At 43.3% G+C, this 18,311-nt stretch overlaps 1 protein-coding gene across 47 annotated transcripts in view; it reads left to right on the plus strand.

Annotated features, from left to right (window-relative positions):
* Nucleotides 1–18,311, plus strand: part of TCF7L2 (transcription factor 7 like 2) — a 217,948-nt gene that overhangs the window by 12,894 nt on the left and 186,743 nt on the right. For 28 of the 47 annotated variants that reach the window (XM_016919327.4, XM_016919350.4, XM_016919332.4 and 25 more), the window contains exon 4: nucleotides 1,661–1,729. The exons of the other annotated variants lie outside the window; for them this stretch is intronic. In XM_016919327.4, the coding sequence (XP_016774816.1) occupies nucleotides 1,661–1,729 (69 nt within the window). The remainder of the gene's footprint in view (nucleotides 1–1,660; nucleotides 1,730–18,311) is intronic. 47 annotated transcript variants of the gene reach the window in all.

An 18,311-nucleotide genomic window follows, 5' to 3' on the forward strand; every position in this document is an offset into this window, starting at 1 on the left:
CGCCCTGCCAGCGGTTCACTTCAGATACTGCTTCTGAGTATGTGTGGGGGGCTGTGTGTGGGGGACAGATCTTCTGTTGTTTTAGGGCAGTGTGGTTCATTACTCTCCTTTGACAGGTATAGGGTTTTTTTTCCCACCTACTTCATTGTGTCTCCTTTTAATTTTGATTAATATTCTGTTTGGGGCAAGCAGACTTACATTATATGTATATATAAATATATATGTAATGTTGTCTATTTGTTTATTTGGAACAGATAAAATGATCTCAGAGCCCACTGCATCCTAAAATGGATATTTATAGACTGAGCCCATGAACAACATGGATTTAGACTATTTTTTTTTATTGGATTACTACCCTTGTGTTTATTTTGAGTTAGTTCAAAAGTTCTTATGTGATTTTTTCCACTTTTATTTATTTTTTAAAACTGTGTGGACTGAATTGTTTTTCTTCCAGGGAGCAAGATACAAATTATCTGGATCTGAAACTCGCAGCCTAAATTACACTTTGTGCTAGTAACACAGACGTGTTCTGGTAGTAGTAATAGCACAGGAGTAGTGACGGTAGTTTATTATAATACTACAGATCCATTTTTGGAAATGCAGTTGATTTGCCTGTTGCAAGGAGGGGAAATGGACATCAATTTCACAGGGTCATCTGATTCCTCATTATTAGTTCCTATTTGGCAAATTAAAATGCATTTTCAGATAATTGTTGAGATCCTTTAGTGATTATTGTATTGTTTATAAAGTAAATCAGCAGATGGTGTTTGTTTTCCCAATTGATGGGATCCCAAGATTAGCAAGTATTATTTGGGAAGATGAGAATTGGGTGAACAATCTTGCTCTTCCTTTCTATTTCGGGATACCTGCTTCATTGATGGGTGGTCTCTAGGACTTCAGAGGGAAAGGCTGAGGACAGACTTAGACCTTGGGGAGGGTCTGAGCCAATCAGTGACTTACATTCACTCAGTTGCCATCTAATAGGTGGTCCTCCCTTAGAAAATTGGTGGCTTTCTGGCAGTGTTTGGCCCTCTCTTTGGGGAAGTGTGGATTACTAGAGTGCAGGCGACAGAGATGGCCTGGGATGGACAGCTTAGTCATCATGAAAGAATGTGTAAGGCATCAGGTGGCCCCTGAATTCTGTCTGACACATTTGTTTTCCCAGAAATAGAATTGCATTGGAGAGTTGGGGCCCAGTTATTAGAAATATGGGGGTGGGGTGCTTGTACTTGTTGCAGTCTTGTGGCTTCTCATAATCTTTTCTCTGCTAATCCTTCCTCTTGCCTACATGTTGCAATTCTGATGACCTTTTGCAGCACACAGTTCATTTTTCTTCAGCATCCCGCTCAACACACTGGCTTCCTTTATGTCTTAATGGGCATCCGTCTTTCCTTTTCATGTCATTGATTCTCACTCCTGGCCCCCATCTTCCCTGTATGCTTATTGAATAGGTGCTTAAAAAACAAAAACAAAAAAACTTTACCTCAGATTGTTATGATCATCTTATCCATAGCAACAAATGAAAGTACACAGGTCTTGATTGAATGCCAAGGCTGCAGTTCAATCTAGGAAGGTTTGTCTGCTATTCATAAACTGCTTAAGATGTTTTCTTGTAGTTTGTGACATAAGCAGAACGCTTTGATTTGGTTTCTTTCTACAGCTCCATTTTCAGTCCGGCAGCACACATTACTCTGCGTACAAAACGATTGAACACCAGATTGCAGTTCAGGTAGGAAACGCAAGAGATTCTGAAGCTTGAATTGTCTATATGTAGGTCTCTTGTGTGTTTTATTCTCCGCCCCTTCCCCCAACCGAGATGATGATGATGATGATGATGATGCTGATGATGATGGTGGTGGTGGTGATGGTGATGGTGGTGGTGGTGGTGATGGTGGTGGTGGTGATGGTGGTGGTGGTGGGGGGGGGGTTGAATCACTGGGGGAGAAGGGGAGCAAAGGAGAGAGAAGCAGGAGAAATGCTGCTGAAATGATTTAGAGATAAGGAAAGAAAGAGAAGGCTGTGCTTATTGTTAAGAGTTTCTTGATCGGGCATAATGGGCACACAGACCCCAGCTTGACTACTGTTTTTCTTTGCTTAGGGAGGGATCTTGAATTGGGAGTAAAACGGGGTGGCACAATGTGAATGGGAAGGCTTAAGGGGAGAGGTGGGAGAGGAGGCCGTGCGACAGCCAGAGGGTTGTTTCTGGTGGATCAAAATCATGTTAAGTGGTGCTAAGAATATCTCTTTGGACCTGATCATCCTGAAATGTTGATTTCTCTTGGACCTGTCTATGTATGACACTAAATGTGCTGGAAGGGAAAGGCGACAGATCCCAGCTTCTGATGAGTGTCCTGTTTCCTGCTCACGTAGTACTTCCATTCTCTTAAATCCGAAGGCTAAACAAATCATGGACTAATATAGACTCGGAGCTGAACTGATGCCAGCAGAATGCAGTAGAGGAGGGAGAGCAGACTAATACGATTTTCGTCTGTCTGCCTGGCCTTGCTGGGATGGATGTACCTCATGGTGTAACTAATGGTACCAAAACTTCTTGAGTGTTCTGGCTTAACCCTTTGAAGGGATTCTCTTGAAACCGTTTGCTGTAGTGTTGAAGTCTAGCTGGAGAGCCTTCTTTTTTTGTGAGTTGATGTTGGTTTGTTAGATCATTTGTGTCATTCCATGACTTCTTTTCTGGGCAAGAGCCCTTGCAGATAACTTGTCTGTGTGTGTATATATATGTGTGTGTGTGTGTGTGTGTGTGTGTTTGTGTGTGTGTGTGTGTGGTCTTAGGTAGCTGCAGCCACAATGCATCTTTGTAGCTCTGTCATCTCAGTTCTGCATCTTCCTCGATAAGACTTCCAGATAGCTGTTTGCCCCAGGTAAACGGAATTATTCCGCCAGTGAAAAGCATGAGTCAGCAGACATTTTTATTTGGTGCATTCCTAGTGTTTCTGTACTCATTTTCAGGCCACAGCAACTTATTTTAAAAATATTTGAGGCTGGGTGAGGTGGCTCACGCCTGTAATCCCAGCACTTTGGGAGGCTGAGGCGGGCGGATCACTTGAGGTCAGGAGTTCGAGACCAGCCTGGCTAACATGGTGAAACCCCATCTCTACTAAAAATATAAAAGTTAGCTCAGTGTGGTGGTGGGTGCCTGTAATCCCAGTTAATCAGGAGGCTGAGGCAGGAGAATCACTTGAACCCGGGAGGCGGAGGTTGCGGTGAGCCGAGATCACGCCACTGCACTCCAGCCTGGGTGACAAGAGTGAGACTCTGTCTAAAATATATTTTATATATATATATATATATTTTTTTTTTTCTTGATTACTTCTGCGGTTGTGCCGCCAACCTTCTTATGTGTGTCTTTTGGGGGAAAGTGTGACTCTTGATTTTACCCTTCTCCACTCCTAACTGTTTCCAAGACTGACATGTCTTTAACTTGAGGCTGCAATTGTTCTTTTTGGCATGCTGCCCATTTGTCCCTCCTTCTTCCTTTTGATGGACAGCATAGTAAGTCTTGCTCCCAGAAAGTGCTTTAGATGCGGGACTTGGTTAGAGAACAAGCCCAAACCCTAACTCCTGGTGCCTGAGTGGATGTACAACTCTTGGTGAACGGGTGGATGTACCATGTCGAGGCCTCCTACATCTCGGGTAGTGCTGGAAAATCTTGTTGCCTGGGGTGTGGGAATTGTTGAGGTTGAATAGGATAGTGATCCTTATCTTGGTGTGGAAAGGCTGGCTGGGGCCATGTCACTGGGAGACTAGCCCAGACCAGACCAGCTGTTGTATCTTTACACCCGTTGCTGAAGTGCCCCTTGTTAGGCCGAGCAGTTCGTCTTTCTCCAAACCACCTGGCACGGTGCGGGCCATGTGAAGCTCTTTCTCAGGAGGAAGATGGAGTAAATTACAGAGCTCATTGTTTTGGAGGACTGAAACCATTACTATTCCTCCATGAACAGGTAGTATTGTTCTCTGCTTCTATTTGCTAAGGCTTGATGCCCATGTGGGCAAACAGAGAGACATTTTATTAGAGACCCAGCACCATGCTTTTGCAGTGTTCATTCTCCCTCAGTCTCTGCTAGACCCGCACAAGGCCAAGCTAAATGGCATCTAGCTCCAATTTTAGTTTGATCCTCAAAGGATAAATGGCAAAAAGCAAAACCAAAGAAGCAAAGGGAAAAGAAGGGGAAAGCTTAGACAAAATGAAATTGTTCCCAAAGTACATTGGGGAGCTCATAATCTTTTTGCTCTGGATGTAGCATAGAGCAGATATGTTCCTTTCGCTCCATTCTCCAACTTAAGGCTAAATGCAGCGTGATTGTCGGGGCAGAATTATTGTCCCTGGAAACTTAAAACTGTTTAACCTTAATAAATACTAGATTTCAATAGAAGCTGAGCTTGTTGCTCTCCTAAGCTACATCCTAAAATAACCCAGAGTACTATGACCCTGTGCATCACATTAGACTCATACGACTCATACTCTTTTCCCTTCCCATCCCTCCTGTAATCTCAGGACTCAGCCAAGCTCACTGTTTATATGAATGGCCTTGGGTGATTCTATAGACACATCACTTTCTTATAAAAGGTTTGGACACAATAGCAGTTGCTATGTTTAGATCTTTCCTACTTTTGACAGCCTCCTAGCTCCCCTTGGTTTTGAAAAGACAAGAGCAACTCAGATGGCCACGTTCTCCCAAAATGGATAACACAAATGAAACTAGAAAGAAAATTAAAAGTTTTTTTTTTTTTTTTTTGAGACGGAGTTTCGCTCTTTGTTGCCCAGGCTGGAGTGCAATGGCGCGATCTCAGATCACCGCAACCTCCGCCTCCCAGGTTCAAGTGATTCTCCTGCCTCAGCCTCCCGAGTAGCTGGGATTACAGGCATGTGCCACCACGCCCGGCTATTTTTGTATTTTTAGTGGAGATGGGGTTTCTCCATGTTGGTCAGGCTGGTCTCGAACTCCCGACCTCAGGTGATCCTCCTGCCTCGGCCTCCCAAAGTGCTGGGATTACAGGCGTGAGCCACCGCTCCTGGCCAAAAATTAAAAGATCTTTTAGAAAAGACACTGTTTTAAAATTCTGTTGACTTTTAAAATGTTTTATTGAAGTATAATATACATGTAACATAGTACACAGAACTTTAGTAGGGAGTAGAGAGGTGGATGAAGTTTTCCATATGTGAACGTCCATGAAACCATTACTCAGATCAATATATATAGAATGAGGTTGGGACACCTTTATTGTCAAGGGCCAGACACTAAATATTTTGGGCTTTTTGAGCCGCTCAGTCTCTGTTGCAACTACATTTGATCCTTGAATGGCACAACATGAGTTTGAACCACATAGATCCACTTAGACATGGATTTTCTTCTGCCTCTGAGACAGCAAGACCAACCCCTTCGCTTCCTTCTCTTCCTCCTCTTCCTCCTCAGCCAACTCATCCCAAAGACGGCAAGGATGAAGACCTTTATGATGATCCACTTCCACTTAATGAATAGTAAATATGTTTTCTTTATGATTTTCTTAATAACATTTTCTTTAGCTTACACTATTGTAAGAATACAGCATATAATATATACATAAATTATATATTAATTGACTGTTTATGTTATCGGTCAGGCTTCCAGTCAACAGTAGGCTATTAGTTAAGTTTTTGGGGAGTCAAAAGGTATACTCGGGTTTTCTTTTTCATTTTTTTTGAAATGGATTCTCACTCTGTCGCCCAGGCTGGAGTGCAGTGGCGTGATCTCGGCTCACTGCAACCTCCGCCTCCCAGGCTCAAGCAATTCTGCTACCTCAGCCTCGCTAGTAGCTGGGACTACGGGTACCTGCCACCACGTTCGGCTCATTTTTTTGTATTTTTAGTAGAGATGGGGTTTCACTGTGTTAGCCAGGATGGTCAATCTCCTGACCTCGTGATCTGGCCATTTGGCCTCCCAAAGTGCTGGGATTATAGGTGTGAGCCACTGGGCCTGACCTATACTCGGCTTTTCAACTGTGTGGGGGTTCGGTGTCCCTGGCCTGGGGGTTCAGGGGTCAACTGTACTCAGCGCTTCTATTGTGGTTTGAAAGCAGTCAATGATAAACCCAAAGGAATATATATATATATATATTCCTTGTTGTGTCTCAGTAAAACTTTATTTAGAAAAAAACAGGCAGTGGCTGTATTTGGTCCCAGAGGCTAACTTCTGATAAAGAGCTCCCCAGAAGTCTACCTTGTTTCCCCCTTTTTCCAGTTATTTGGCTTCTTCCTCTCTCCCCTGCCCCCACTGAAAAGTCTGTTAGTTTTATTTATCACTGTGGATTAGTTTTACCTGTTTTTTGACTTCATGTAAATGGAATCTTATAGAATGTACTGTTTCATGTCTAGCCACACTCAGCATATGTCTGTGAGTTTCATCCATGTTATTTTGGGTAGCAATGGTTTGCTCTTTTTCATGGCCAAGTAGTATTCCACTGATGAATATGCTTCAGTGCATGCATCCTTCCTACGTTGTTGGATATTTGGAGTGCTTCCAGTTTTTTTGCGATTATGAATAAAGTTCTAGTAACATTCTCCCACACATCTTTTGGGGAAACATATATTTCCATTTCTGTTTATACACCAAGAGTAGACTTGGAGGGGCATGGGGTAAATGTGTGTTTAGTCTTGCACTGACCTTCTGAGAGAGACTTGAGTGCTGGATTTGAGTATTGTCATTGCAACAGGGCCAGTAGTTGTTAGGTATGTGAGTGATACGTGTAGGGTGAGCAGTAAATTTATCTAGGTGTTATCAGAGGCCAATTGCCCAAGCTCCGGTGCAGGCCCCTTCATGCAGTGATTTGGCCTTTGGCCCCAGCTCCTAGGAACTCCTCCCACTGTCTCCATTAACCTGGGAGGAGGACTAGCAGGCTGAATTCCAGAGGTGGACCCGCATTGCAGATGTGTGTAAACAGAGCTGTCTCCCAGGAATGCCCTGCAGGTGATTGTAGATAATGTTTAGGCATCTCTATTGCCTTTATGAAGAAAGTCCTTCCAACACTCCTACTCTCAGCATTATTCCAAACCTATGAGCACTGTTGTGATGAAGGTCAAGACCCACAGAAGATGTTTCCCTTGGTTTTTGGAAGGGCTACTTCTGAGCCAATTAAGCCTTTGTTTTAAGAGCGTTTTGGCCAAAGGTTAATGTTTTAACACCAAGTCAGATGTGATTTAGGAAAAACCTCTACATGCAGCAAAAACAAACTGTGTAAACCTTTCTTGGTTGTTATTCTTTTTAGATTTGAAGTGGTTTGTGTGTGTGTGTGTGTGCATGTGCGTGCTTGTGCGTCCACACAAAGACAACTAGGAGAGGATCCAGAAGAAATGGACCATTTTATTTGTTTACACAGCTGAGGAGTGGATACTGTGCAGTGGGGGTTACTTTCCCTCTTGTTCTTATGCTTGCAAGTTCCCATCTGAGCTTAACCAAAGCATAACCTTCTGCTTGGTCTTAGAACTCGTCCACCATGAATCAGTAAGGCCACCAGGACCCTCCTCCAGGGCCTGGGTGCTTTTTGGAGCCAAGGAGAGAAGAATACTAACTGGAGAGTGTCCTTACCCCATGTTGGCCACTTATTCCTGGATGTGAACTGGATGTTCAGTCTTGTCCGTGTCTTAACATTGTTAAGATTCCTGGGGTGCGTTGACACAGAGTCTGTGTCTGTGTCTGAGCAGACCCTTCATACTGTGATGAGCATGGCCAGAAATTAGTACCAGCGGACTGGCCCAGCATTGAAGAATGAGGTGGCAGTGTTTGCAGGGCGCTTGACTTTCTCCCACTTCAGGTTTTTGATGGGGGTCTCTTGTGTTCTGGGCCTTTCCTCTCACCCATCACAAGTTCCCTGGCCTTCTTGTTTTCATGAGGATTTGCTCTCTTGGCTGAGCAGCAGATCCAGGCTAAGTGAAGAACTCCTGGAAACAGGTTCAGCCCTTGGTGCAGTCACTTCCTCACGTTTCCTTTAGAGCTGTAGCAGACTTAGGCTGTGACATTTCATGTCCATTTTCCACAAAGGAATGAAGAATTAGAGAGAGATCATTTCACTAGAGTAGTTTGATAGAACCTGTGGATGGCAGGTAACTTGCTCAAGAGGTTCATTGACTTGCTATGGTGATGAGTTTTAGCCTAATTAGCTAATTTAAGTCCATACCTCAGAAGAATGTTCATTCATGAAAAATATTTGCATCTAATGTGTGCCAGGCCACTGGAGAATTCATCAGTGAGCAAAACAGACAAAAATCCCTTGCTCTCACCAAGCTTAAATTCTAGTGATATTTTAATATTAATTTTTAATATTTAAATTCTAGTGATACTGACTTATAAACACCCCGTTCCCAAACTGAGTTAGGTTTCCAGTGTAGTCCAGGAGTTAGATTTTCCTTTTCTTTTATTTTTTTGAGACAGAGCCTTGCTCTGTTGTCCAGGCTGGAGTTTTTCCTCTGCCTTGCTCTGTTGTCCAGGCTGAAGGTTTTTCCTCCGCCTCCCAGGTTTCAAGTGATTCCCGTGCCTCAGCCTTTTGAGTAGCTGGGATTACAGGTGTGCACCACCACACCAGGCTAATTTTTGTATTTTTAGTAAAGATGGGGGTTTCACCATGTTGGCCAGGCTGGTCTTGAACTCCTGACCTCAGATGATCCTCCTGCCTTGGCCTCCCAAAATGCTGGGATTACAGGTGTGAGCCACCACGCCCGGACAGGAGTTACTTTTTTTTTTTTTGAGATGGAGTCTTGCTCTGTCACCCAGTCTGGCATGCAGTGGCGTGATGTCAGCTCACTGCAACCTCCACTTCCCGGGTTCAAGCAATTCTCCTGCCTCAGCCTCCTGAGTAGCTGGGACTACAGGTGTGTGCCACCACACCCAGCTAAGTTTTGTATTTTTAGTAGAGACGAGGTCTCACCATGTTGGCCAGGCTAGTCTCAAACTTCTGACCTCAGGTGATCCATCTGCCTCGGCCTCCCAAAGTGCTGGGATTACAGGTGTGAGCCACTGGGCCTGGCCGTCATTTTTTTCTTTCCTTTTTTTTTTGAAGCGGAGTCTCGCTCTATTTCCCAGGCTGGTGTGCAGTGGTGCGATCTCGGCTCACTGCAACCTCTGCCTCCTGAGTTCAAGGGATTCTCCTGCCTTAGCCTCCCGCTGGCCGTCATTTTTAATCAGGGTTGTGATTTTCAACCTATTGAAGTTTGAGAATTGCTGCCTTAGAGTCTTCTGAAACCAATCAATTGATCATTTATTGGCCGTCCCAGTCATTTTCACTAGCCAAATAAAAAATGAGGGCTGGCTAAGTACTACATTGGGATAATATTTTCTTATTTTGAATGAGAAATTGGACTGCCCTTATGTTCCAGTGAGTTTTTGAGGCCTTTATTTTCCCATTCTTATGTGAAGACAGCCAGATACTTTTGCAAAGCTTGAGAAAAAGCATTTGTTTATGGAAGAGTAGCTTGGACAATAAGGTGCTTAGACTTTGGGGTCAGAGGCAATAACAGTAGTTAGTATTAATAGCTGCTTATGCTTATTGAATTCTCTTGAGGGATCCAGTGTTAAATGCTTTTTGTGAATTATTATTACTATTTTGAGACAGGGTCTTACTCTGTCACCCAGGCTGGAGCACAGTGGTGTGATCATAGCTCACTGCAGCCTCGACCTCCCCGGGCTAAGGTGTTTCTCCCACCTCAGCCTCTTGAGTAGCTGGGACTACAGGTATGCATCACCACACCTGGCTAATTTTTGCATTTTTAGTGGAGATGGGGCTTCGCCATGTTGCCCAGGCTGGTCTCTAACTCCTGAGCTCAAGCTCTCCGCCTGCCTTAGCCTCCCAAAGTGCTGGGATTACAGGCGTGATCCACCGCGCCCAGCATATGTGAATTCTTTATTGATTCTTCATGACAACACAGAGGGAAATTTGAAAGGTGTAGTTACTGGTATTATCACCATTATCCTCATTTTGTAAATGAGGAAACAGATACCTGAGATATTTTGCCCAAGGCCAATTAGGATTCAAACCCAGACAGTGTGACTAGAGAGAGATTGTCCTACATAGGCTTATGGTAACTATTGCCTGCTCAAAGTAATGCTCACAGGGGTCTAGGGGTTCCCTTACAGCAGTGGCTACCAACCAGCCTTCTGGGCAACACACATAGGAATCACGTGGGACCTGGTAAAAAGTACAGAATCCTGGGTTCTACTCCTTGGAGATTCTCATTTAGGGACTAGGTCAGTGTTTCACAAGCTCAAGTATCACCTGGAGGGCACCCGGAGAGCAGACTGGGAATCCACCCCCAGGGTGTCAGGTTCTGTAAGCTTGGAACGGGTCCTGACATTTGGAAGCTTTTAATTAATGCTGTGTTCCTTCTCTGGGGATAGCTCTTGGAGAACCACCGGACTAGGGCAAGGGTTCCCAGCTTGGACTGTTAGGTTATACTCACTCAGGAAGCATTTCAAACAATATTCAGCCCAGGCCCTGCCCTAGACCAACCGAGTCAGCATCTCTGGGGGTTGTGGCCTGTGTATCCCTGGGTTGCAAAAGCTTCCCAGCTTTTAGTGAGCAGGCCGGGTTGAGGCATCTGGTCTAGGGGATCCTGGAATCTGCTACCACTTCCCCACACTGGATGATTCTAATGCACACAGTCACACTAGAGAACAACTATTGTAAGCCTTTTTTATTGTTTATTTAATTTTAATTTTATTTATTTATTTATTTTTGAGATGGAGTCTCACTCTGTTGCCCAGGCTGGAGTACAGTGGTGCCATCTCGGCTCACTGCAACCTCTGCCTCCTGGGTTCAAGCTGTTCGCCTGCCTCAGCCTCCCAAGTATCTGAGATTACAGGTTCTTGCCACCACGCCCTAGCTAATTTTTGTATTTTTGGTAGATACGGGGTTTCACCATGTTGGCCAGGCTGGTCTTGAACCCTCACCTCAAGTAATCTGCCTGCCTTGGCCTCCCAAAGTACTGGGATTATAGGTGGGGGCCACTGCACCCTGCCAATTTTTAATTGTTTTGTAGAGACGGGTCTCACCTTGTTGCCCAGGCTGATACAGTCCATTTTAATAGGCAAGGAAACAGGTGCATGGAGGTGAATGGGTTGGTCCCAGTTCTTACCACTTGGTGGACACGGGACAAGACAAGAATCCAGGAGTCCAGTGCAGCTTTCTTTCAACACGGCTTTCTTTCTATCCTTCCAGGAGAGGTTATCATCTTGTCTAAGCCAATAGCAATTGGATTACATTGGCCAGATAAAATAAAACAATCTAGTTTTACCGTTTTTACTTATATCATTTTAAAACTTATATCTGTTTTAATTATATCATTGTATTTGTACGAGTTGAGATATTTGTATCTGTTCATTCTCCACCATATTAGGGCACTTAGTTCGGAAGAGGGCTGGTGAGGATACCAAGACAATGTCTGGTAGTCTTTAACTGGAACTACCAGAAAGAAAAAAACAACTGTCGTATCAGCCATACGTGTGCCTCTTATGGGCCACGGCAGGTGGGCCTCGAGGTCTGACCTATGGCAGTCAGCTGCTGGTATTTTCTTTTTTTTTGTTTTTGTTTTTGAGATGAGTCTCGCTCTGTTGCCCAGGCTGGAGTGCAGTGGCGCGATCTCGGCTCACTGCCACTTCTGCCTCCTGGGTTCAAGCAATTCTCTGCCTCAGCCTCCCGAGTGGCTGGGATTACAGGTGCCTGCCACCATGCCCGGCTAATTTTTTTGTATTTTTAGTAGAGACGGGGTTTCACCATCTTGACCAGGCTGGTCTTGAACTCCTGACCTCATGATCCACCCACCTCGGCCTCCCAAAGTGCTGGGATTACAGGCATGAACCACCGCGCCCGGCTGTCTGCTGGTATTTTCTTAGCATAACTTCATTTTGTAAATTCTACTTTATAATATTATTTTATAAAGTCCCTGAAAATCATGGGATTGTTTAGCTGAGCACAGAAATTTCTAAATGGGTTGTGACCAACATTTACAGGCTTATCAGGCTTAGTAGTTAATTTGTTTCTTGAGTTTGATTTGGTTGCATGGTATCAAATCCTGATCAAACAGATAAGTGGTTGCTTCTTTTTTTTTCTTTTTCTTTTTTTTTTTACTGGTTTGTCTTGAAATCTTAGCATCCACTTCAGTTAAACAGAAATGGCATTACCTGTTCCCGGGGGTTCCACCAAAACCACTGGTTGGATGGTAGTGTGTTTAATAGTTAATGAATACTACATTGAAATGTAAAAATAAAGTTTAAAATTAGGTACGTGTACTATATTATCTCTATATTTATATGTTATAAAAAGAAACATTCACATCAAACATATGTGGAGTCTTTGAAGCATCTTCACAAAATCTTAGTGTTTTAAGGGGTGCAGCTAGGAAAATACTTGGTTATACCACATTCCACCCAGATTGAGGCTCGGTCTGGAAACTGGCATGTCTGTGTCTTTGGTTAGTAGTAGGGGCTGGATGAGATAGGATGACTTAATGCAGGACTTCTCAGCCTCAGCACTGTTGACATTTTGGGCTGGAGAATTCTTCGTTGCAGGGGACCATCCTGTGCATTGTAGGGTGTTTATTTTTAAATTTTATTTATTTTTATTTTTATTTGAGACAAGAGTCTCACTCTATTGCTTAGGCTGGAGTGCAGTGTTGCGATCTTGGATCACTGCAACTTCTGCCTCCTGGGTTCAAGGGATTCTCATACCTCAACCTCCCCAGTAGCTGGGATTATAGGTGTGCACCACCATGCTTGGCTAATTTTTGTATTTTCAGTAGAGATGAGGTTTCACCATGTTGGCCAGGCTGTTCTCAAACTCCTGACCTCAAGTGATCCGCCCGTCTCGGCCTCCCAAAGTGCTGGGATTACAGGCGTGAGCCGCTATGGTCGGCCTGTAGGGTGTTTATTTAGCACCATTCATTGACCTCTTCCCTCTTGATGCCACTGGCACCCAACAAAAATGTGACAACTGAAAATATCTCTAGACATTGCTGCATGTCCCCTGGGGATCAAAATCATCCCTTGGTTGAGAACCTCTGACTCAGTGTAATAGTTTAAAGCATGCATCCTACCATTGATATTATACTATATTACCTTTGCATTTTAAAGAAACAGGTACGAGTGGAGGTGAATAGTTCAGTTCCTGCTTCTGGAGTCAGGTATATCTATCTGGGTTTGAGTGTTGGCTCTGCTAAGCTTCAGTTTCCTAAATCTGTAAAATGGGGATAATGGCAGTACCTGTTTCTAGAGTTGGGAGATTAAACAAGGTAAGATATATAATGATCTGGGCAGTATGATGATACAGGGAAGCGTGCTTGATAAATGTAAGCTGCTATTTTTACCATTGAGGATTATGAAGTACTTGTTTGCACATTTAGAATATGCTTTATCCCGACATGCATTGTGTATTTTTTATTTCCTGTCAAGAGCATCACACATGATAAATTTGATAACTTGGACTATCTTTGCTGTGTAACAAAGATTTATGACTCCTATTCCTGTTGGTTGCTGTTTGCATTTCTCTTATGTCACTGAAAATTTTTTGCTGGGTCCTTGTTACATTTGACTAGAATATAAGCACTTCTGAAGGGCTAAGATTGTGTCTTACTCAGAGATTGTGTTTTACTCATATTTATATCCCTGTAGCACTATGCACTAATTTCCTGGGACATCGTAGGTGTACAACTAGGGGTGTGAATGTGTTTGAATATCTAATTGTGGGCAGAAAGGAAACAGTATATAAGTGAGATTGGGGTAGGTGTATATTAGAGGTAGCAAAGTGTGCTTTTAGAATTTTTAAATAACAGCCCCTTTTATAATATGAAAGACCAAAAATAATTTGTTTTTGTGCTCAGCCAGGTAGTTTGAGATGAGTGTTCGACCACTTTGTCAACTTGGTGTTCTTTTCCACGTATCTTAGATTTTGATTCCAGCTCTCCATCAGTGCGTGAATTTGCACTGCTGTCTTAGAGACTATGGCATCACCCAAACAGTGGTAACTATGGTTGGACTGGTGTCTATTTCTATGACCATCTTCTGATTTTCAGAATGCTTAGAGGTTAGTTGGCTTTTAAAAGCAATATTACCTTTTTTTTTTTTTAAATGTCAGGCAGCATTACCTGTCAGATCATAATATTTTCATACACTTTGACAATTGTCATTCATTCCTGCAGGGGACTTCAAAACAAATTTTAAACAAGATGTTTTCCTAATTGTGGATGGATGAGCCTGCACAGACAGATTCATTCTTTTCTCTTTCCAAACCTCGTGCCTCCCAGATTTTTGAGGTTGAGATGAAGCACCAGAATAAATAGCTTTGGTTGCAAACCAGAAATCTTCCAAGGCTTGAAAATGGATGTGTGTGATAGTAGCCCATTCTAGGGGTACTGGAAGATTCTTTTCACTAGGGCTTTGGTGAGGCTGCCCTGTAGGGAAGAAGTCTTGTGTCAACAGTTTTTAAGTTGATTCAGTAAGCATTGTTGATGATTGAAATTGAAGAATTGTGAAGACAATTCATCTTGAGGAACAGAGAGCATAGGGTGTGAGCCAGGCTGCTGGGAGCAGACATTGACATACGGGCCGTCATCAAACTAATTGTTGTTTGAATTACCTGTTATGATCCGATGACAAATCTGCCTTGCTCCTGCCACTGGAGCAGAAAATGTAGCTTGAATTGGCGTGATGTTAGCAAGTGTAAACTGTACTTCAACAAGATGGATAAACCCAATTATGGGGCAGACCTGTAGAGAGAAAATCCATTTAAATCTCATAATGTTAAGCAGAGCTGTGTTTAATTCATTTGGACCAATTTGGGAATGATGTATGAGTGTTGGTGAACATTAGTCAAAGAGGGGACCACTTGGGGGAAAGGGATGTGCCGATGCCGCAGGCCACTCGGGGGAGGCAGCTGGGGTGTCGTCTCAGCAGCCTGCACTAATGGCGGGGAAAGGCAGAAATGACCAAACGATGTACTGCCTGCTGTCGGGGAGCAGCGCTGTGTAAATAAACCAATAAGGAAAACATACGAAGCAGAAAGGAGAGGAGTTGTTTTTCCTAAATGCTATTGACAGCCCAAAACATAAAGGAAATTTGAGGTTCCCTTTCTCTATTTCTAAACCCTGAAACCCTTATGGGCTCTGCTAAGCCTTGTAACAGGAGGCCTAGAAAAAGCTCTTGCCAGAAAGCTTAATGATGATTTGAAAGAGAGAAAGAAAAAGGACAGCTAAATTTAAATTGATATCTTGGGGCATTTGATTCTCTATTGGAAAGCAGTTAAGAGGGATTATTATTTTGAAATATATGTCTTATGCATATTTGAAATGGAGTCTAGAAGGTCTTGTCTATTTAAAAATCTCCCTGTCTATTTTTTAATAGCTACTAAGTGGTGACCCAGCTTTGCACATAGTGGGTGCTTAATGTATACTGATTAGGTGAATGAAAGCATTGAACTTGAGAGGCAGTTTTCAGAGCTAGATATTGGTGTTTTCTGTACCTCAAACTCATTAGGATGTATAAGGACCTCATATCCTAATTTCTCATAGTAGTCTTTTTTGGCTTTCATTCCCAGGAATTTTGTGATTTTTTTTTTTTTTTTTTTTTTGAGACGGAGTCTTGCTCTGTCACCCAGGCTAGAGTACAGTGGTGCGATCTGGGCTCAGTGCAAGCTCTGCCTCCTGGGTTCATGTGATTCTCCTGCCTCAGCCTCCCGAGTAGCTGGGACTACAGGCACCTGCCACCACGCCTGGCTAATTTTTTTTTTTTTTTTGTATTTTTAGTAGAGATGAGGTTTCACTGTGTTAGCCAGGATGGTCTCGATCTCCTGACCTTGTGATCCACCTGTCTTGGCCTCCCAAAGTGCTGGGATTATAGGTGTGAGCCACCGCGCCCGGCCAGATTTTGTGATTTTTATATAATAATATATGATTCCACTTCTTTTAAAATATATATATATATTTTTATTATACTTTAAGTTCTAGGGTACATGTGCACAACATGCAGGTTTGTTACATATGTATACATGTGCCATGTTGGTGTGCTGCACCCATTAACTTGTCATTTACATTAGGTATATCTCCTAATGCTATGATTCCACTTTTTATCCCTGCTCCTACATTGTTGGTTTTGCCAAGGATGTTCTTAGAAGACTCCAACCCTCTTTTATGTGGGGAGGAGGTGCTAAAGCCCCCTAGTGAGTTGGTATTGTTTTTTTTCTCTTTTGATTTGGGGGGTTTTCATCTTTCATGGAGTGGACTGGCCTTGGAGACTTTGCCTGTTGAAAGGAGAACTTAAAAGACTGGAGTGCATAAGGAGCTTGGCAATGGACCGCCAAGACATTCATGGTTGTGCACTCTTGCCTCAGTACCCATAAATCTAATGATTGGAAGTGCTGGGTGTAAGTGGAGGTTAAAGCCCTAGAATTTGTTTTCTGTAACTGGGGACAGTTCATTGTATGAGGTCATGGTGCACATTGAGTGCCCATTCCGGGCACATCTTTTGTCCCAGAGTCAAATTCGTTAGGATTTTATGCCACTTTCTGGCGTTCTCCAAGTTTCAGCTTAGTTGAAGAACCAGTAAAAGAATGACAATAGGCTGGGTGCGGTGGCTCATGCCTGTAATTCCAGCACTTTGGGAAGCCGAGGCGGGCGGATCACTTGAGGTCAGGAGTTCGAGACCAGCCTGGCCAACCTGGTGAAATCCTGTCTCTCCTAAAAATACAAAAAATTAGGTGGGTGTAGTGGCATGCACCTGTAATTCCGGCTACTGGGGAGCTGAGGCAGGAGAATTGCTTGAACTGGGAGGCGGAGGTTGCAGTGAGCAGAGATGGCGCCACTGTACTCCAGCCTAGGTGACGGAGCAAGACCCTGTCTCAAAAAAAAAAAAAAAAAAAAAAAAAGATAATAAACGAAGACCTCACAGTTATGTTTCAACACTATGAATTCTGAGAATCTGAATTTTCTGATCTAGTTACCAGTAGAATGTACGTAAAATACTTTGAGAAAATTTAAATTAGCATCTCCACCAAAAAGCCCCAGCACATTTAGCCCATGATTTGACCTGCCCAATGGGAGTCTTCCAAATCATTTAAGAACAAGTAAGTACTATTAATTAAATGAACTTGGAAGAAACATATCAGGATGTGCTTCCAAATCTGAAGGTATTTGTGCTGAAAGAATCATCTCTTGTGTTCCATGAGTTTTATGGGGGACTCTGTCTGGTTTGGCTCAAAAGCATTTGTCAGGTTTATACTCCTGAGGGTGGGGTATACACAGTGTGAACTGGGCAGGCAGTGAATAAGGGAATTTCTGGAGAACAGACCCTTAAGGAAAAGAAAGCCTCCGCTTTGCGGGTTAGAATGGCCAGTGTATGTTGGGGGCAAGTCTTTTCAGGGCCTTCTGTGGTTTTTGTCCTGGTGAGCTTACTGCTTTCTGATGTAATAGCAAAGCTGAAATCTTGCAGTAATGTGCAGAGAGGAATTTTTGTCCTTTGGATTAGCTTCTAAGATATAAATATATAGCAAAAGACCCAGGACTACTTAATTTGATACAGAAATGAAATGGTGAGTTATCTAGATAAGGGCTTGATTGATTTATGAAATGTATCAGACTCAATTCAGGAGTGTTCCGGGAGTCACGAAGTTCGGAACTAGATTCTTACCCTTAAAATCAAAAACAAACCTCCCCTGCTTCCCTCCTCCTGGTCTTAAGTCACTAGTTTTTATTCTGGAATCCAGCGGCATTTGTTTCTTTTTTTTTTTTTGAAACGGAGTCTCGCTCTGTCGCCCAGCCTGGATGGAGTGCAGTGGCACGATCTTGGCTCACTGCAAGCTCCGCCTCCCGGGTTCATGCCGTTCTCCTACCTCAGCCTCCCGGTAGCTGGGACTACAGGCATCCACCACCACGCCCGGCTAATTTTTTGTATTTTTAGTAGAGACGGGGTTTCACAGTGTTAGCCAGGATGGTCTCGATCTCTTGACCTCGTGATCCGCCCGCCACAGCCTCCCAAAGTGCTGGGATTACAGGCGTGAGCCACCATTCCCGGCCAAAGCATTTGTTTCTTAATAATTGCTGAAGAAGCCAAGAGTTTCCTGTTAATTAAAAAGAAAAATCACTGAAGCAATGTATAAAGACACTTTTTTCTTGAAAGAGAACTTAAAGGAAGATTTGAAAGTGCCCCTAAGCTAAGAACATTCTTACCAAACCACCAGTATGTTTTAGGCAGCCTGCTTTGCTTTGTGTTTTCTTGTCACTTGTTGCTGTTGCTACATTTTCATAATGGTGAAAGCAGATGAGAAATGTCTCCTCACAGAAG

The sequence above is a fragment of the Pan troglodytes genome, chromosome 8 (genome assembly GCF_028858775.2).
Source record: "Pan troglodytes isolate AG18354 chromosome 8, NHGRI_mPanTro3-v2.0_pri, whole genome shotgun sequence".
NCBI lineage: Eukaryota > Metazoa > Chordata > Mammalia > Primates > Hominidae > Pan > Pan troglodytes.